Source organism: Gallus gallus, chromosome Z (genome assembly GCF_016699485.2).
Source record: "Gallus gallus isolate bGalGal1 chromosome Z, bGalGal1.mat.broiler.GRCg7b, whole genome shotgun sequence".
In the NCBI taxonomy this organism is placed as follows: Eukaryota; Metazoa; Chordata; class Aves; order Galliformes; family Phasianidae; genus Gallus; species Gallus gallus.
In genome coordinates, this window is record NC_052572.1 from 38,560,697 (window position 1) to 38,581,568 (window position 20,872).

The following is a 20,872-nucleotide window of genomic DNA, read 5'->3' on the forward strand; positions in this document are numbered from 1 at the left end:
GAGGAGGCAGAGAAAAAAATGGAGCTGGATTCTGTTCAGTAGCACCCATTTACAAGAGGCAGTGGGCGCAAATGGAAGCACAGGAGATTCCATCAGAAACATTAAGAGAGAGATTTTGCTGTGGAGGTGACAGAGCACTGGTACGTATTGTCCACTACATAAGGTCTTCCTCCTTAGAAATCTTCAAAAAAGATACAAATATTGCAGCCTATTCAGATTGAAGTTGTGTGCTGATATGTATTACGTTACTTTGGGCAGCTGAATTATTTGGTATCCATAAATGCATTTACTGGGAATTTTCAATTGCAGTGACTTAACTGTGATTTTTGTATCCCTTCCTTTGCAATTGTTTAGCAGTTATTTCTATTAGCAGTAATACTATTATTTTCAGAAGTGAAAGGTAGAAATGTTTCACACAGAGCTGTTGCTGTAATGTTCTCCATTCATGTTCTATGAAACAGGGGTTTTGTTTTCAACAGGTAAGGATTAAATTGTATTTAGATATTCGCGAGAAGTTATGCCATTGTCTAATTTATTTTTTTTTAACTTCCCTAAATATTTTAGCACTTGATTTACAGCATTGTGGAATATCCAATGAAGGAGCAAGGTCATTATTAGATGCTCTCCGAACTAATACTACATTAGTGGTTCTTGATATAAGAAAAAATCCATTGATTGGTATGTATCTATAGCTGCCTCTGTTGTCTTCTTTATGGATTTTCTTTTTTCCTAGTAACCTCAGTGGGGGAAAATATAATTCTTTCAAGGAAAAAAGCCTGCAACAATATTTTGCTTAGGCATTTAAAAAAGGCTGAGGAGATGGGGACAGCCACTACTTATTCAGTGATCTGTTTTCATAAATACTCGTTTCATAGGAAATTCTGTCATAGTGAATTCTTAAGGCATCTTAATTCATTCTAGATCACGTCTTGATGAAAAACATCATTGAAAGAGTTCTCATGAATGGAAGTAGTGCTAATTCAGAGGTATGTGGTAAGCATTTTGGTGTGCTTTGTTTTTCTTGTACCTGGCTTTGATTTTTTTCTTTTTTTTTTTTTGCAAGGATTTGCTCTGAATTAATCTAATGTAGCTATTCTACTTACAGATAAGGAAGTGATGCTTAAGCATTAAAAAAACCCTTAATTTAAAACTGATTTTAATACTTAATATTGTTAATAATTTACATAATCAATTTTTAAGTTACTCAAGACTATTCTTTGCAGTATTAACAATCTTTTTTTAAAAAAAAAAAAGTTCTAGAGATGTACAGCACCTTTTGCCATCTCTAGTACCTAATACTCAGTATAGTGCGTAGAGTAACTTCCATAAAATATCTGGACCATTTAGATACTAAATCCTTTGTTTATAAAAAATCTTATTTAGTTGCCCAGAGAGCTAGTAAGCAAGTGAGTATACACTTGCTCCTGTTTTCCGAGAAGTGTAGCAATCACAGATTTTGTTTTGGAACTTACTGCCCTTCTGGCTTTGAAAAAGCTGGGAAGTTGGAGCTGTGGGTTCTATAGGAAGAATTTAATAAACTGCGAATTTCATTTGGCATCTCTTGTATTAGTATGGTTTTCCATTTCAATGTCTTATTTACCTTCCTGGAAGAACTGTGAAAGACTACTCTTTTTCCTTGGCAAATGCAACTAACACTTAGAAAATGTTGCAGGTGTGACATGAAAATGGTATCTGCCTAGAGAGAATGTAGCTCAAGGTCATTGGAAAGTTGAACTGTGAAAAGAAGCAACTGCCTGAGAAATGTCTTGAGTAGAGCAATCTCAGTAAATTGGACATTTGTTTTATATTTGTCAAAATAGTGCAGTGTACTGTGTCTTATTGTCAGTGCTAACAGTCTTGTGTGTCCAGTTAACAATATAAATGAAAAATAACAGATCAGCAGCCTGCTAAATAACAGCTTTTTCTACAAATTGCAACACATCAGACTTTATCTATTATCTCAAGCTCTGGGGTAGACTGTTGTAAGTAGCATTCACAGTTTATCATGGTAACAGTGGAGACATTCAAAATGGGATAATCCTCTTGTTTAGCCAGATGAATGTGAACATTTGATGTTGTGGTTGATACTCTTTGGAAACTGAAACATTTACTATCCTAAGCTCAGTTTTTACAGTTGATTTCTTTTTTTAAAAGCTTAATTACATAAGCCTTAATACAATGAAGAGAAAAACAGTTGAGTTTCTGGAAGGTAATATCTTGATGTGTTATGTACTAAAAGTCAGCAGTGTGGTGTGTTATGTTTTGCATAGGTTTGGTGCATTTTTTCTAACAATAAAAACTGAAAGAATGAACTTAAAAGTTGTCAAGCATATCATCACAGAATAGCTTGGTTTGGAAGGGATCTCAATGATCACTCAGTTCTATCTTCCTCCTGTGGGTAAGGTTGCCACTCACCAGGTCAGGCTGCCCAGGGTCCTGTCTGCCTCTAGAGATGGGGCACCCACAGCTTTTCTAGACAGCCTGTGCCAGTGCCTCACCACCATCTGAGTAAAAAAATGGCTCATAACGTCTAACCCGAATCTCCCCTTTTACTTTAAAGTCATTATCCCTTGTCCTATTGCTGCGTAAACTAGTACATGGCTTGTTCTTGTAACAAGTTACTTAACCCATCTGTCCTGTTAGAGGCAGCTGAAGATTTCCATGAATGACTATCCCAAGGACATTCTCCAGATTCATCTGTCTCTACTTACAACTTTTTAATTTGCCAGGCTAACTGCTACAAATTCCATGAGTAAAATTAAGGAAATGTGGAATCTGCCACCCCTCAGATATATACAGAACTCTGTTCTATACCATATGAACAGGGTGCCCGCTATGTGAAATCTGTTTTTTGCCTCACCTGCTTGTCAAGACAAGAAAGAAAGGATAAGATGCCACTGTGTTGCTTCCTAAAGAGGAGTTATGCGGACTTTTGAGTGGCATTGTAATAATAAGCCATACTAACTACAGAAGATGATGTACTGGCTGTCGCAGCCTTTAATGTACTGTTACGACTTTCTCATTGGCTATCAGTCACAACAGCCCTTCACTTCTTATGAAGAAAAGGATGAATCACTTCTTTGCCTTTCAATAGCATATAAGTTCTTGCTGTTTGGGTTGTTTTTTTCAGATTTGCAAGGTTGGTTGCTAACTAAAGCCTCTAAACATAAGAAATTTTCCCATAGATATAAAGGGCCCCTTAAAACAAACAAAGCTGTATTAGCCTAGCAGCACTGTATGGCTCTAATATAGTGGACTGCAATTACAGATATTGTATGTAACAGGTACTGAAAGTTTGTGTAATTTCTGGGAGAGACTGAAAAAGCTAAAAATCTGCTGAAAATTCCTACAAAACAAATTGCTTCCAGAGCCTGAGCTTAAGTACTTAAACATATTTCAACACTGATTTAATATGTTTGCTGTCTCCATACTCGGGTGTTGTACAGCAGAAGCAGGTATCTAGCCCAGTAGAACTTGTCTTGTATAGGTGAATGTGAAGTTTAACCTACTCATAGCTGCTGTTTAATGTGTGTAGTAAAACAAAGTTGAGTTATTTTTACTCTCAAAAGTTTAGAGTTAATTTTATTTTGTAGTTGGAAATGAACAGCTTACTTCTGTCAAGGGCTAGGTCAAAATGAAGCCTGCCAGTCATAAGACTGTGCTGGAATTGGTTGGTTAGAGCAGAGTAAATGTGTCTTCCCTATGTATTAGGTAGGGATGACATCAGCTTACTGTTCATTGTATTCTGATTTAGGGCTTAGGGCTGTCTGAAATAATATTTTCATTAGTAATTGTTTCCTATGAAACAAATTCATTAGTGAACTTTGTACTAATTATGCACACTGAAAACTTTGTGACATAGTAACTTGATTATCTACATGGAATAATAATAAATAACTAATAATAAAAGTAATTGGCAGGTGAGGAAACTTTAAAGAACAAAGCTCTTGCCATAAAGAAATAAATAATTGCTTTTTGGTTATCATTGTCTTAATTATCATTTGGATGTTCTTTCTTTGTAAGGAGGCTTTTTTGCTAGAGGCAATGAAAATTAAACTTTATATTTTTTCAAATACTGACTTTGATGGTAATAAAATCATGTAAGTTAAGTTTTTATTACTTTGGAGAACCTTGGCCTGAGCTAGTCATTCCTAGTAAAACAGCTTTCTGTAGAGAATGAAAAGCAAGAGCCAGAGTTTCCTTTTATAGAGTTGATGCTTTTATTTTCTCTATAAAAGGAAAAGTGTTTTGCTGATAATATAGCATTCAGACTTGCACTGAATCTGTCTTTGAGTTGGGGTGTTGTGGCATTTTTGTATTTGCCCTAGCTTTACAGTTTTATTAAGTTGTATATAACGAGCAGAGGCCTACATCTATCTAACAAAAAATCCATTAGTCTTAAGTGAGCACCTTTTAAAATATCAGCTACTAAAGTAACTTCTCTTTCTTTATAAATCCAGTATAAGTGGCTGTCTTCCCCGTCTTCCAAGGATGCTTTGAAGGCTAGACCAAAGAAAAGAACTATTGTCCTAGGAAGTGGTCGAAAAGGAAAAGCTACTATTCGTATTGGTAATTTTGTCTTTATTTTCTTTAGACATTTCATAAATTCACTACAGTCAATGTGTTTAAATGTCAGTGTTCTGCAGAATCTTTCTTCCAAGAAAATTTAGCTTATATTTAATAATGTCTTCTACCATCAGATTTCTGTAGCAAATTTACTCTTGCTTTTAATATTGCTAGATATATGGTTGGGAAAGCAGTAGAATACACTGAGTTGAATATGGCAAAGCACATAATTCTGCATGCATCCTCTCCACAAGTGTTTGCTTGCAGGACACTTGCTGGTAGCACTTGCTGATTTGCAAACAGGCAAATCAGCCTGTTTTTTCTGGTTTTTGTGATCTTTCTTTAGCAGACTGTCCTCTGCCAAAACAAACAAGAATGATTTTTCTTCTACTGATGTACAAAGAATGTTCCTTTTTTTTTTTTAACTTCATATACGCTCATTATAAACAGTGTATTTAAAATAACGTAGGTGTTGTAAATATTTATAAATACTCATAGTTGAAATACACCATTTCTGAATACGTTACTGGAAACTTTGCTGTAATACTTTTGGCTCTTTCATCTTTGCTCTAGTTATCTGGAATTAGAGAGGTAAGCATAAATCAAATCAAAATCTGTACAAATAAACTCTGGTGAGCAGAGTGATAGGAGAAGAAAATGCCTTACTTAAATACAGGATTCAGGAAGGGAAAAGAATGCTGAAAAATAAACTCAGCCAACCTCTCTTGCCTTGTTTACTTGCTGAGAACAAACTGAAATTTGGGATGCAGTCACTACAGTTCTGTATTTCTGCACCATTTAAAAAAAAATTGGTTGCTTTACAGCTTGTTCTCTAAGGAGGAGTAACTTGAGTCCCCTCTCATTTAACAGTTTAGAGTTTGTTACTTTTACTAATACATAATGCCTTGGTGATCATTCTACCTCAGGTTTATTCTAAATTTTTTTTGAATTACAGTATATGACTTGAACAATGACAAAAGGCTGAAACAGTGAATATGAATTTTCATTATTATTCCTCTTAAGTGGTGGTACTGCTGGAGGTCTGTGGAAGTGATCGACACGAATCCCACCTTTAGATATAAGCATCTTGGAAAATTTTAAAAATGCTTTTCTCACTGGAACCACTAGAGGGCTATTTAAAGAACATGCATTGCATTATTTTCTACTTGAGCTGTCTAAGCTGCAAGTTCAGAGAAGTTAGCTGAATAACTTAGGTTACTAATATGAGTAAAACTTTTTGACTGTGGAACTTTGCGCCATTTCCTGATACAACAGTTAAACATACTAGCAGACTGCATGCAGGTTAGCTGGCCAGCCCTCCTTTTGAGAAGCAAAACAAAAGTTAGTTCTTGAGCACTTCAGCAAAATAAGTTTGAAAGATGGATTTCCCACAGTCCCTGTTACTACATCAGAGATTTTGCTTATAAATAGTAAACTGTGACTTTATATGTAAATAGCTAGGTATCATGAATTTTCTCCTATTCTTGCTATTCAATACAGGATTAACCTCTAAAAAGTCTGTGAGTCCTGGGAAAAAGACTTTGTCTGTGAAAGATAGTTACTCACCAAAACCACTACCACCAGGCACAAAAGGCTTCCTTCCCTGGCGCACTGCAGAACGTGCAAAGAGGTGCAGGTGAGTCCTTACTACAAGGGGAGAATATTAAAGCATAAAAAACTGCATGAAAAATGTAGGAGAGGGCAGCATTTTTTTTTTCCTCTTAAGTACATGTTTGAAAGTTGAACATTAAAGAAGAACATACATTTTCTGAAAATATGAAAATTCTTTGAGGGTGTTACAAATCCTGCTCAAGTCAATTCCTATGGTGTATATTTTAAAAATTCACAAGTGTACAGAAATCTTGCTGACTTGTTCTCTTGTTATCAAACTTAGTGTAGCTGAAAATGTAATTTACATTTCCAAGCTTGTAGTAAAATTGATCTGGCATCCAGGTCCTGCTGTCTACGTAGTCTGCCCATCTTTTCTTTCTGCTTTGTTTCCCTACTGTCAGCATCATTGCTGCCTAATAACCATCTAAACAGTATTAAGTTGAAGAAAAAATTAATTTTCTAACAGTTGGAAGTTGTAGTATTGTTATGTTTCTATTCCAACAGTATGGGGGGAAAAACATACAGAAAACCCTGATAACCATAGATCCTTAGATCTTACATGCTCAAAGTTGAGATTATTCAAATAAGCATACAAAAACTTACCTAATCTATCATAACTATTTTTATTAAACTTTTTCTAGAGGCTCTGGGCACCAAATTCTTCTGATTTCATAATAAACTAAGCAAGTTAACTGTTGAAGGTGCTGTTAGCATCCGGTAATGCTGCCCTTAGTCGTGATTAAATAGGAATAGTAGCAGAACAGGATGTAATGAATATTAAAGGAATGCCAGAAATGTCTTAACACTGTTTTAAGTTACTGCATCACCTCTCCTAGAACCCTATGTTTAGAAATAGAAGTAGCAGTGATGACATGATAAATGTCAGTCTTCAAAATGTTGTTTTCTAACTATTCAGGGGAGGGCCAGGGGACAATTCTGGAGAGTTACCGTTGAAGATTCAGGTACTTTTTTACTCATATGACAGTTTATTTATTAGATGAGTGTCTATAGAAAGATGTGTGCTCATTAGAATCCTACTATCTAAAAGTTGAAACCAAAACATTATAACTTAGTTTCTTTGTCTCATACAAGTGCAAAATAAGTTTTCTTTATCACTGCCTTTTTTTCTTACTCTAATCGGCAAGCTGGGCTTGAGTAGAGGTATAGTCCATCCTGAGGCTATAAGGAGAATTCAGATTTTTTTTCTCTCAGATGCTGCTTTCTCCCTTCCTCTCTTCCTTCTGCTTTTGGACTACTTAGTTTTATGTACTTGAGTTTGAACCCATCTATGAAACTACCAAATTGTGGGGGGGCGTACGTGGGAGGAGGGAGAAAATCTTTTTCCTTCTCCATCTTCCTGTCCCATTTTTGTCCCCTTCCAGCCCTCTCTTCTTCCCTATATATCAGGAAGAATCTGCACAGTTGGGCAGGCTGAATGTCCATTTTAATGGACTTATGGAAAGCTTTGCATTTAAATAAGGCTTTTGATACTATTTAATTTTTGATTTTATTGTACGGATTGATACTGTGGCTGGGTATGGTTTTGTTTTCTGATGCAATCAGATGGGTATTCCTGTGAAAGTGACTGTAGAAAGTGCTTCAACATCTGAAACTGAAGAGACTGAAGATCTAGAAGATGTTATCCATCATCCTGATCTGACAAAATCTGTAGATAAGGTTAATGTAACAAAGTATCAACAATTCCAGGTAAGAAGCATGTTCTGTGCCTTAAATTTCACAAAGGCCAGTGATATCAATTCAGCTGTCTTTGAAGGGTAGAATATTAGGTGGATAAGGAGTTGGTTGGATGATTGCATTGTGGTCAATGGTTCTTTGTGCAAATGGAGGTTTGTAACAAGCAATGTCCCCCGGGGATCTGTCTTGGGACCAATACTCTTCAGCATCTTTATCAGTGGCATAGATGATGGGATTGATTGTGCCCTCAGCAAGTTTGCTGATGACACCCAGCTGAGTGGAGTGGTTGATACAGCAGAAGGAAAGGATGCCATCCAGAAGGACCTTGATAAACTTGAACAGTGGCCCTTGTGAATCTAACGAGGTTCAACAGAGCAGAGTGCAAGGTTTTGCACTTAGGTCAAGATAATCCCAGATATGTATACAAACTGGGAGAACCTGAGAGTAGCCCTGCCAAGAAGGATTTAAGGGTCCTGGCTGATGGAAAACTTAACAAGTCAGCAGTGTGCTTTTGCGTATTTGTTATTTATTCCTGCTGCTATTTTGGTAGTTCTAAAAAAAAAAAAAAAAAAAAATTGTGAGAGTATTAGTGCAAATATCTTCACAGCGCACATTCTAATGAAATGAAAATGAAGGGCATGTTTAAGCAACCCCATAACTCTGTCTTAATCTAGCACTGTTATAAAAATAACATGCCTCATTCAGAGGCTGGGTTATATCTCAGATGTTGTTAAGATCTGAAATTTGAATGGGGAAGCTGTATTGCCTCCAAGAACATACTGCTTAAAATAAGACCTGCAGTTGGTTTTCATGATGGCTGTCTTAGTGCACAACATTTAGTAGACAAACTGCTTATGTCTGCAAATACTAGGATGACAGAGCTGTCTTTATATAAACCACAGTGAAGTCAAACTTTATGGTGTTGCAGGTCTACATTCAGTGGCAAAGTTAGGATAGCTTAGAGTTGATGGGAGAAGCAAAATGGCTACAAATACAGGGTAAATAATAATGTGACTTTTTTCAGCTTCTGTATACTTTAGGCTTGTCATTTTTCTCTAGAAATTTTATTCAGGAGTGTTTTCCATGGACCTGAGAGTTGAAGTTGTGTTGGAGCTTTCTTCTTTGTAGGTGGTTTCATATTAATACTGTTCATGTGCAGTGCACTGATACTGTACTGCAGTGGCTTCAACGCTCTCATCTAGAGCATTATTGGTGGAATCATGGAGATCCATGTCATGTGAATATTGTGCCAGAAACTTGTAGGCAGCAAGAACCACACTGTTTTCAGGAACTACTTGATGTTTGTGTGCCTGGTATTTGGACAGAGTGGAATATTCTTTTCAGGACACAACAATTAGAGTGTGAAAAGTTCAATGAGAAGAAGTGTTTGGTTTTTTTTTTTTGAAGTCCTCTTACTGGAGAGGAACAACTCGAGTCACCAGTGGATACTGGGAGCCGCCCTGATAGAAGGGAACTTTACATAAAAGCACCTTAATTTCCTGGTGCGTGCCAGGTTGAACAATAGCCAACACTGAAGGCCAGCAAAGAAGGTCAGTAGTATCCTGGGCTGCATTAGGAAGAGTTCTCAGCAGGTTGAGAGACATGACGTTCCTCCTCTACTCAGCACTGGTGAGGCCATACCCAGAGTGCTGTGTTCTGTTTTGGGCTTTCCAGTGGAACAGAGACGTGTACATCCTGGTGAAGAGTCCAAGGAACAGCCATGAAAGTAACAAAGGGATGGGGGCATCTCTCTTATGAGGAAAGGCTGTTTATTAGGCTGTTCAACCTAAAGAAGAGAAGGCTCAGGGAATTGTATTAATGTCTATGAATTCATGAAGTGAGGATGCAAAGAACAGAGCTAGTCCCTTCAGTGCCAAGTGCCAGTACAAGAAGCAGTGGACACGAACTGGAAAACAGAATATTCCATCAGAAACACCTGGAGAAACTTTTTATTGTGAGGGTGACCAAGCACTGACACAAGTTGCCCGGAGAAATTGTATTGACTCCCACTTTGGACATCTTCAAAAGCCCATCAGAGCAGGATGACTTTGAGAGGTCAATGCTGACTTGAACCGTTCTGGGAGATTGGCAGACCAGCTGTTTCTAGCTTTAGTCAAGAGCTGTCATATTGAATTATGTTGTAAGTGCAGACGCAGTGTTTGCATTAAAAAAAAAAATCCTTTTTTCAAGTTAGTGAAGTAAATCTAATGCTTTAGTATATCTTTTGATTACATGTAGTACATCCATTAGGAAGGGAAAAATTGTGATTAATTTGTTTCCTGAGAAAGCTACAAATTTTAGGGATGTATTTTAAAATTGGTTCCAAATGTAACTGTCTAGATTTTCCTGACTTTTTTTAATTGTTTTTTTTTTAGTTATATTAAGGCCATAACTGTTGCGCTGTTGTCTATATTTCATAACCAAAACACTTTCCAGTGCCATAGCACTGTTTAAGCAATATTAGGCAATTTCCGTCCCTTTTTGTTATGCTGATGTAAAAGCAGTGTTTCACACCATGGCAGAATGGAACTAACTACTTGTCAACATTTAATTATGAGGTCTACTTTCCCTACATCTTTTTGTACTCTTTCATTTCTTGATTGTCCTTTCCTGTCTTGTATCTTTTTCTGTTTATCTTATGGCAAGATGATTCAACATGCTGTTTCGGCAAAAAGTGGTATTTTTTCCAGATTAGTTTTCAGCCGTTTTAATGATTCACACTGGCCATCGGTTGATTGGTTGAATTTCAGAAATAGATTGGTGTGTGATTGATTGAATTTCAGAAATAGACCAAGATGAATGGCAGAAGTCTGTGGCTAATAATGTGAGACAGGAAGTGGTGGACACTTCAGCTGTGGTGACTGGACTTAGGTGCTGTTGTTAATCAGCAGTTACTGCACAGATGCTTAGATCAGGAGTTAGCTTGAGGAGTTGATCTAGCTGAGAAGCAATCAAAATGTTTAGTTGCAGAAGGATTTGGCATGGTCTGCTACTAAAGTGAGAGAATTGTATGGGTAGCACAATGATGAGATTGCAGAATGGGAATAAACAGTAAGAGGTGGAAACTCCTTAGACTGCCAGCGTGCCAGAAGAGATCAAACATCTTTGATGTGACTGAATGACTACAATTTGACATCATTATGTGACACCTTGAGAACTTAACATCCTTCTGCTCAAGAAAAGGATTTAAGCATATTATTCAGTGAAATACAGTTTTGTTTTCACTTAAACAAAAAATGTTTGGCTAACCAAACTTTTAATTTCTGCTTAGATGGAAAGTAAGATCTGATAAATACTTGTTCCTTCCACTAGAGGGGATTTGAACTGTCAGAGCTATTTCTCGATGAGAATGTAGTTGAGGAAACTTGTGGATCTTAAAACTGTCACTTTTACACGTTGTGTTCATGTGTAATACATTTGGAAATAAATCTCCTCTGTTTTGTGATAGCTGGAGCTAGAAGAATGCATGGAAAAACTAAAGGAAGAACGAAGAGCAAGAGTAAAGGCTGAGGAGCGGATAATGGAGGTAATCATTCTTAACTGCTTATCATCTTTACTTTACACAATCAAACTACTCGCTTGCTTACTTGGAGTAATTTTCAATAACTCCCTAACCTCATAGCTTACAGAATTTCAGTTCAGAGTTATATGGATCATTTACTAGCCTAAGGACAATGATGAAATCTACATTTGGTAATGTGTTTGTTCTGTTGATCCTATTCCAGAGCCTTGAACTTCTGGCCATGCTGATCTTCCAGTGTACTTCATTCTTTAGGTGTATTAGTTACAAACGTGGGCATTTTGGCATTTGTTTTCCTTGAGAAAATGATTCATTCTGCTTGAAATTTATAACAGTTGCAGTTCTTTGGTTTGCACTGAGAAGCTGTTTGTTTGCAAATATTTTACTTATGCTGTTCCTTTTGATTTTTAACTGTTCCTATTGGTAATGAAAATCTCAGGTGCATTTATGGATAGGTAGCATGTTGCTCATAGCTATGAGTTGCTATGGTTGACCTAGATAAGACCCTTTTGATTGGAGGGCAATCAGTAAGCAGAATTCTTTGCCACAGAGTTAAGGTGATGTAAATAAATAGATTTTATTCTTAGGTGTGATCTGCAGTGAGATGAATAAAAAAAGGGTAGCCATCAAGGAGAGGGAGGTGACTGTCCCCCTCTACTCAGCTCCTGTGGGGCTTCGTCTGGAGTACTGCGTCCAGGCCTGGGGCCACCAGTGTAAGAGGGATGCAGAGCTCTTGGAACGGGTCCAGAGGAGGACCACTAAGATGATCAGAGGGCTGGAGCACCTCTCCTATGAAGAAAGGGCTGCTTTAGCTTGGAAAAGGCTCTGGGGAGATGACATTGTGCTCTTCCAGTAGTTGAAGGAAACGTACAAACAGGAGTGAATGACCACTTACTTGGGTTGATAGCGAAAGGACAAGGGAGAATGGTTTTAAGCTGAGATGGGAGGTTTAGGTTAGATATTAGGAGGAAGTTTTCCACTCAGAGGGTGGTGACACGCTGGAACAGGTTGTCCGAGGAGGTTGTGGATGCCCCATCCCTGGAGGCATTCAAGGCCAGACTGGCTGTGGCTCTAGGCAGCCTGGTCTAGTGGTTGGCAACCCTGCACATAGCAGGGGGGTTGAAACTCAATGATCATTGCGGTCCTTTTCCACCCAGCCCATTCTATGATTCTGACAGTGGTGGTACCTTTTTGAACTTGAAAAATAAATGGTGCCCAGTACAGTGAGCAAATTTCCCCAAAAAGTGTATGTGCTCTACAAGGTTCATTGTTGTTCTTCATTGTGGATATTCCTATTGTATAATGTGAAGTGCACCAGTGGGCTCTGATAGTTACGTTTATATACTTTCTAGGCTAAATATCCTCTGCAGGATGTCTGTATTTCTCATGCTAGACGGCGTGGACTTGTACCTTACCTTAGGGGAAGGGATAATCTAAGTAGCAGCAATATCTAAGGTTTTTCACTTAGTAGTTTAACAGCTAGGGTACATTACCTAGATCTCTGTTTTCTGTTCACTGCTGTAAAAGATAAAAGAGAGCTTGTGGTAGCAGTGATTATATAGCTAAAATAAGTGAGTGATGATGCTTCTCTCAGACATAAACCTCTGTGTATCCTACAGTTGTCACTCAGCTTTCAGATTATCACTGATTTCATTAATGTTGAATATGAAGAAAATGTAGGTTATCTTAAAGTTTCATTTCTGATATCTGCAGAGCAGGTGAGATAGGTAATATGCATTCCCTCATGGCTTTTTACCTGCACTTGCTCTGCACCGTTCAGTACATACTGAAGACAATGCTGAATCATCAGCTTTGAGTTCTTGACGCAAGTTCACTTACGGTAGCATAGAATTGCGTCTGTAGGTAAACAGACTTGTTCCATGTGGCAGTGCTCTGAATATCTCTGGTACAGGAAGCTTGCTGTCAATTATTTTGTACGTTTCTTTTTGTGATATTTCCCTGTAGGCTTGCAAAGATGGCGTTTGCTTATTTTTTGAACTGGGAATGATAGGAATGGCTTTACTTTTTTTCTTTAGCTGGAAGTTGAAAATGCAAGGCTGAGGAATCTAAATACTTCTCTATCTGAGGCTCTTCATGTGCAGTCAGTAACCAACATGATTTTGGAGGATGAAGGTGTTCTAGGCAGCATTGAGAACTCTTTCCAAAAGTTTCATGCTTTTTTAGACCTCCTTAAAGATGCTGGGTAAGTTCTCACTTTACTTGATTTTTAACTGCCTCCATTGAGATTTTATTACAGTTATCCTCTGAATGAATTATGTTGCCGCCTTCTTTCAGCTCTTTAGAATTGTACTAATAAAGAGCTAAGGGAAAAAGAAATTGCTGTACATCCTTGCTGTTCATTCCCTGTTGTTCAGTGACACAAGCACTGTCCCACTAAATTCAAGTATCTGTCCTTCAAAAAGATTTTGAAGAAATGTGTTCCAAAGGACAAGAAAGCTGCTATTAAAACATCTTTGCTCAATCTTTGTTGGATTGTCTGAACCACAGGAATGCTAAAAGCAACAGAAGGCTTACAGTGCAGTCAAACTGGCTTCAGAAAGTTTTGGGCCCCCCCTTCTGCTTTTGGGCCCCCTTCTGACTGATAGAAAGAAAGAAAGACAGATGAAAATATCCTCTGTACTTAAATTTTGGATTGCTTATTAGAACTTGAAATATTTGAGAGAACACTGATTCAAGTTTGTATTAAGATTCTGACATATTTTGTAGCATCTCAGAGTTTGGTTTATCTTTCTCATTCATCAAATTTAAGTCCTTAAACTGTTCTTGTAAAGCTTATTTAGCAAGGCATGGCATGCTTGCCTGTTAGAATGAGGGAAATACATGAAAATATGCTGTAGCCTACTCATACATTCAGAGAAGACTACAGTCTTATTTGCCCTCCCTGCCGCCTCCTCCCCCCCTCCCCCCCAGCTCTCCAAATTGCAGTAATGCGGCTCAATGTAGAGTTCACTCTGAAGTAATTTTCTATTTTTTAACCAATCAGTGGAGTTGCCATTACTTCTAGGATGAATTTCAAACTTCAGAGAAAGGGAAAGATGTTCTCTTTTTACATCAAAAATATATTCTTCAAATGGGCCTCACTTACATCACTTACAGTTGGAATCTGTTAAAATTACTGGGAGTAATTGAATAATGCTCATCAGAGGTTCTTTTGCATAGGGAGCTGCTCTGAAACTTACAAAATGCCAATCACAAAGACTGGTTTCCTCAATAAGCTTCTCTGATGTGCTGTGCTATCAAATGGTGGCAGCAACTTCTCACTTACTGAGACTGAGGCAAACAAGCCTCAAACTGACAGGTTTGGCTGACTGCTAAGCTGGCAGGTAAAACAACATTACTGTATTTGTGAAGCATATAATTGGATTTGGCTGTTAAAGGTGATGCTAGCTTGGGAGATGTGCACCAAGTTTCTGCTTGGATGATAAAATTTTAGTCTTTGTTCTGCCTGACAGGGAGACTGTTTGCCAGCATCCTGCTCTGGGATCAATGCTGACTGGAGGAACTTCATTACTTCTCCTGGTAACACTGAGTCAAAACTGACAGTTTAGTACATGCAAGCTAATTAGTGCAAAGATGAGAAAATAGCTTTCACCACTTGTTTTGATCTTTAGTAGTCTGTGGTGGGCCTCTTAAAAATGGAAGAATATCTTCAAAAGTTCAAATGGATGATGCTTCTTCTGGTTTAAAAATTTTAGATCTTTTACATGGCTAATAATTTTGTCATTTTTTTTATTTTACTTTGTTTTACAGACTTGGACAACTTGCTGTATTAGCTGGGATAGACCAGTCAGATTTTGGTCTTTTGGGACACCCACAAATGAATTCTACTCTCAGTAAACCTGTTAATATGTTAAAGGAGAAGTCTTTTGAAGAAGGAAGACAAGAACATACCCAAAATAGCAAAGTCAGTGTATGGAGGGAATGCTAATTGTGATGTACTTGATGCTATTTTAATGTATTTTTCAGCAGTTTTTCCACTCTGGGCAGTAATGATTATCCAATGATCCAATTATCACAATCTTTTTCTGTAGCTGTATTTTACAGATGATAGCAATTCAGTGCTTCAGCTTTTTAAGTAATTAGCAGTTGGAACAGAAACAGGTATTTGGAAGATGTACTGTCATGTAATGTACTAAAGAAAGTGGTGGTGGTAATTTTCTTGTGTTTTGTTCTGAAATATGAAGCTGCCATACCAGTCCATTAAAATCAGAAAATATAATGACAATTTTTTTTAGAGACATTTAAAAATATACATAGTGGTTTAAACAACTTCTTAAAGTTAATTTAGTACAGCATGCCCACTGAAAAGTAGGAATTTTATTTCAAGTAATTGTAGTGTATGTTTTCAGTCCTGTCAGATTCTGAGGTGAGCCATGAATTCCAGGTCACCGCACATCTGTAAGATTAGCAACATAAAGTTTTAGTTTCTACTTCAAATATAACAGATAAGAAATTTTGGGGGATTTTTTCAAGAAAATTATTAAAGTTTACTTTAACAAGACTGCAGGCTGCCAATCTTCTTTCTTTAAAGTTGGATATTGCTACCTGGCTAAAAGTCATTCTGCATTCCAGTATGTTTCTTTCACCTAACATCTTCCCCATTAAGTGTTCTAGATTCTGTAAGGGCACTGTGAGTTTACAAAACATAGAGCCAACTTAAACCATGGTTTTTCTAATTCCACTACATTTAGAAGCCTGAATTGAAAGTGTTTAAGTTATATGTGGCAAAAGATGAGTGCAAAAGCCATCAACTAATGTTTACACCGTATCATACTTATCTCCTAGTATTGCAGAGTTTAGATTCTTTTGGCAGCTAAGTATTATGGGATAGATTAGTGGTATCAAGCTGCTGTAAACTCGTAGCATAGTGAATTTCAGGTGTTTCAGAATGTTAGTAGTGATTGTGCTTTGGCTCCTGTAGAATGACTGACTCATTTCTGTAGCACATAGTTTAAGCTAGTAGGGAAACAATGAAATATATCTACTCTGTCATTACCACCCTAGCAATCTTCTGAAACTTGCTTGCTGTGTAAGTGATAAAGGTTATGTGACTGCTCTAATTTTTGAATGTTTTCTGTGTTATGCGAATACTTTATTTTGCTATGTAGATACTAGCATATTACAGTTGCAGTGCTGGATTTTTCTCTCTATATCAGTATCTTTACTAGAATCTCTTATTTCAGAACAGAGATGGGAACATCCAACTTTCTCCTGGCACATCTCAATCTCAGATGATTGTAAACTTCCCTGCTCATAAAGAAATGCATGAATATCAGACTACTGTGCAACAGCTACAGCCAGCCTTATGGAAAGAAAATGAAGCTCAAGCAACTAACCAAACCAAAGAGGATAAAACTCGAAGTAGCACTCCAGCATTATCTGAGAGGAGAGTCAAACAGAATGAACAAGCAAAAGGACATCATTCAGCAAGGCAGTTGGTTACTAGTCTGAATTCATTTACTGATTCAAGTGTGAATATTAAAAATAGTAGTGGAACATCCAGTTCTTCTGGTGGAAAAAGCAAGAATTGTTCCTCAAAGAAATACATCCCTAAAGTGACTGAAACTTTAATTGCTAATGACGGAGAAAGAGGAGACCAAAGTAGACTGCAGATGGTAGACTGTTCTGGAACTGATACTGTAGGATCTGCATCTGAAATACAAGAAAGTATACAAAGTATTGGCAACACTTGAAATGTTTGGACTGTCTTTTATGTGTGCAGGATTAAAAATAAGTTTTGAATGCTTCTGTGCAAGTTGAGAAATTTTCTGTAAAGTGGTGTAGACTTAAAAACTTAGCATTCCATGTTGTGTAGTAGTAGTTTTGTTTCATGTTTCCACACTTGTCAACAGATTTCTGTTGGTTTTTTTTTTTGAAATGAATTATATACTGGTACCCTTCACTTTTTACCACTTGAAAAGAATTTTCTGGAGCATGGTTTTGATTATCATAGATCTTTTTATATAGTGTAAAAGTTTTGAGCTAATAAAACAGTGCAAATTTAGTTTTTTGCTTTACTTCTAGTCTTTTGCAGTGGGAGTGGACACAGTGGTTTTTGGGGGGAAACACCAGTTCATGCCTATCTATGAGGGTATGATATTCACAAGCATAATGGGAGCTTTGGATATGAAAGTGAGCACAAACGTCTCTACAATGTTTAAATACTGTCATTGCGGCTGTGATTGCAATTCGAAGCATAATATATTGTGGAAGGTGTCTAGTCCAACTCAGGTTTCTCTCAGAAGCTAGAGAAATGTGAGAACATAAAGCCAGAAGAATATCATTGTTTTAAAACTCTTGGGATTTTTCCTCCTGCTACTACTTGCTGTCTTTTCACAGGCAGTTGCCTTGCAACTTCCAACTATGGCATGTAGTAACAGACTTTGACTTGCATGATGCGGTGCAGAAATTACTTTTTTGCGTGGTAGGTGCGCTTCAGTAAGGCACTGAAAAACAATGCAGTATTTTTTTTATATCTGTACACTTGGAGAAGGCAATCAGTCAAGAGACTAATATGATAACTTTGTTCTATAATTATCATTTTCTTCACTAATTTTAATAATGCTTTGGGTTTTTTGGGGGGAGTTGTATTATTGTTTTCTTCATACAGAGTTCTGTAAAGTTAACTTATTTGGACAGTCATAGAGATGAAGTTGCTGAACATCTGAACAAGGTCTCTGAACAATTTTTAAGTTCAGCAGCAAGGCAAAATTTGCATTTGGAAGAATGAAAGAACCTAAATTTTTCTGGATTAGACTCTAAGCCCAGGTCACTTGGTTATTGAGCAATAGGAATTAATTTCCACTTTGGATAAGCCAGTCAATTTTCTTTGCTTAAAATTTCTTTCTATGGCTTTTTCACATGCACTTGCTTGCATTGATCTTGACTAAATTGCCATAGCTATCTTGGAGAGGTGGGATAGTAGAATCTGATATATAATGCTTATCTTCATGGGAAGTTAAAAGTTTCAAAATTCAGTGTATTGGCAGGTGGTTCTGAAAAGCTGCCTCTTCTAAAAGTAGACCAAATTTTAAAGCTTTATCTTAATTTCATACCTTTAACAGTAGCTTAGATTTTCTGTGATCAAAACCTTTTAACCTATTAGTGATGTAGTTTTTTATTTTTTATTTTTTTTGGCCTTGGCATTTCATCCAGAGAATTAAGAGGAACAAGGGAGTAGTGCAATGGAAGACTGATTTTTTTACATGTATGAATTAGGCAACACAACTTGGGCTGAGCTGTGAAGGTTGGGGAAATTACCATGTAACTTTTTAAATTCTCTCTGTTATCTCTAGTGAGAATTCTGTAACATAGAAGATCTGTAGAAATTCCTCCCTCCATTTGCTTGAGAATTGTGAATGTACGTGTGAATCCTCAAATGAAAATTTTGTACTGAGCAAGCTGCAGGAGATCACCTTGGCTATTGCAACAGTGCACAAGTAACTGCACAGTGAAAGTACACTATTTACACAGACTTCAGAATAATAGAGTTATATATTAATCAATGTGGTTTTGGATATCCTCTTAAACGTTTGAGAACTGTGACTTCAGTCATGATTAATTGCTTGTGATTTTGAAGTGATTGTCTCATTGTTGATGAAATCAGATTCTTCTGCAGCAAAATACTATGCATGCTCATTTTAAAACAAAATCTCTAAAGCTAATCACTATGAAGTAGTGCATAACATAATAATTTCAGAAGTATCCACCTGTGTGGGATTAGGAATTGCCTGTTATGTGCCTCTTAAGAATACTATCAAAACCTTAAAGCAATTTATGTATTGTGTGTCTATTAACAGGTTGACTGTTAAGTACCATACCAAATAGTATTTGCTCTTAAAGTACCATTTATGTAAAAAATAATCCTTTAAAGCAAAACTGACCAGGTGGAACATAATTTAGATGGTCTTTTTTGTCTTCATCTTGTCAGAGGAACTGCTGTGTAACTCTCCTACTATGAGAATCTGGCGTGCATACTTTATACAGTTGAATGTTGCATCTGAAATCAGTAGAGATAACTGGGCTCAGGTTGCAAGTTGCCTGGGGAGAAGCATTTTTTTAAGGCTATCATGAATACTTCAGAAATTTCAAGGTGAATTGAAAAAATGTATTAAAAAAAAAAAAAACAACACAATCTTTGGTATATAAAAATATGAATGAAGTATTTTAATAGAAAGTAATATGAATATTACAATACTTTGTTGGTATACATCTTAAAGGGTTGCATAACCACCTTACCACTGAGTTTTGCTCTAGGTTGTTTCAACCTCTTGCTATTCGTTAATGTTTTACATAATTTGTCTGTGTTCCTGTTTGACATAAAAATCTAGGATCAATAAGTAGCCCAGCTATTTGCTAGAGGACACATTACTGTTTACTTACAAAGCTCTAGCATTTTAGTCATCTTATTAGCTTCCTAGGAATTATTACACGCGTTTTGTAATTGTATTATTTGAAGGCAAATCTCTGAGGAAAACAAAGCAAAACAATACCCTCTAAACTACCTGCATTTTATTCTCGGTCTCATCAAAATTTGCCAGTCTCACTAGTTTGCTGGGCCAGGTATCCTGCCTGCCTCCTGAAATAGATGCCAGGTTGCTATGTAGTCAGCATTATTTATCTTTGAATAATGACGTCAGTTTGCCCATAGTTGTACTAGACAGAGAACTTGTGTGTACTCAGTCTCCTGGTGCAAGTCAATTCTTCACCAGCAGTAGCTGGTGGAATTTTTTCTCCCTCGCATGATATTAAATCACAATGAACCCAATAAAAGTTCACTGGAAACTTTGGAATTCAAATTTCTCTAAATTTTAATTTGCTTTTTCTAGTACCCATCATCCATCTAGTAAAAACAGCACTCACTGATTTGAAGTTTTTAATTATACAATTTCACATTTGCAAGGGGCTTTTGGCACTTATTGGGTCACAAGTCAAATACTGGGAGCTAGGAGTAGTACTGTAAGTCATGATTTTGAAAGCCTGTGTTTTATGCGGGATATTTACGAGTACTGGCATAATGAATGTGTGGATTTTGACATAATAAAAAGATAATAATTGCTGGTAGCAAAATATTAAAATAGCAGAAATCTCGATTTAATAGTAACAAAACTTTGATGTGACCTTCACTATTTTTCTTCATTGTCTCCAATTGCATAAGCTTAATAATCGCGTGTAAATAGAAATGGACTGTTCTGTATTCGGTTAACTGTCAGGTTTATTCATCCTTATCAATTTTATTTACTCTCTGTCAGCACACAAGATGTAATGGATTTTTTAAAGCGCTGGGTGGCAAGGCTTCCAGCAAAGTTGTCCTCTGAACTCATGGGAGCTGCTGGTTTTGATCTTTGTGGTTAGGATGGGGCTCTACCAAAATGAAAAAAGACAGTAGCTGGTATTTACTCCCTGTGCTCTGACCTGATAGTTTCTATTTTTGTGTTCTACCAATGGGTGCCAGAAATT

General features: G+C 36.9%; 1 protein-coding gene across 7 annotated transcripts in view; it reads left to right on the forward strand.

Annotated features, from left to right (window-relative positions):
* The window catches only part of CEP78 (centrosomal protein 78), a 53,359-nt gene extending 35,942 nt beyond the window's left edge, over nt 1-17,417 (forward strand). For 6 of the 7 annotated variants that reach the window (XM_046905924.1, XM_015280361.4, XM_046905925.1 and 3 more), the window contains 10 exons: nt 565-678; nt 922-986; nt 4,461-4,569; nt 6,067-6,202; nt 7,094-7,139; nt 7,741-7,884; nt 11,321-11,398; nt 13,429-13,595; nt 15,164-15,317; nt 16,597-17,417. In XM_046905924.1, coding sequence (XP_046761880.1) covers nt 565-678; nt 922-986; nt 4,461-4,569; nt 6,067-6,202; nt 7,094-7,139; nt 7,741-7,884; nt 11,321-11,398; nt 13,429-13,595; nt 15,164-15,317; nt 16,597-17,106 — 1,523 coding nt within the window. In that variant the 3' untranslated portion in view covers nt 17,107-17,417. Of the gene's footprint in view, nt 1-564; nt 679-921; nt 987-4,460; nt 4,570-6,066; nt 6,203-7,093; nt 7,140-7,740; nt 7,885-11,320; nt 11,399-13,428; nt 13,596-14,865; nt 14,933-15,163; nt 15,318-16,596 lie in introns of those variants that run through there. The other variant, XM_040656426.2, reaches the window with a different exon arrangement.
* The last annotated feature ends 3,455 nt before the right edge of the window (nt 17,418-20,872 follow it).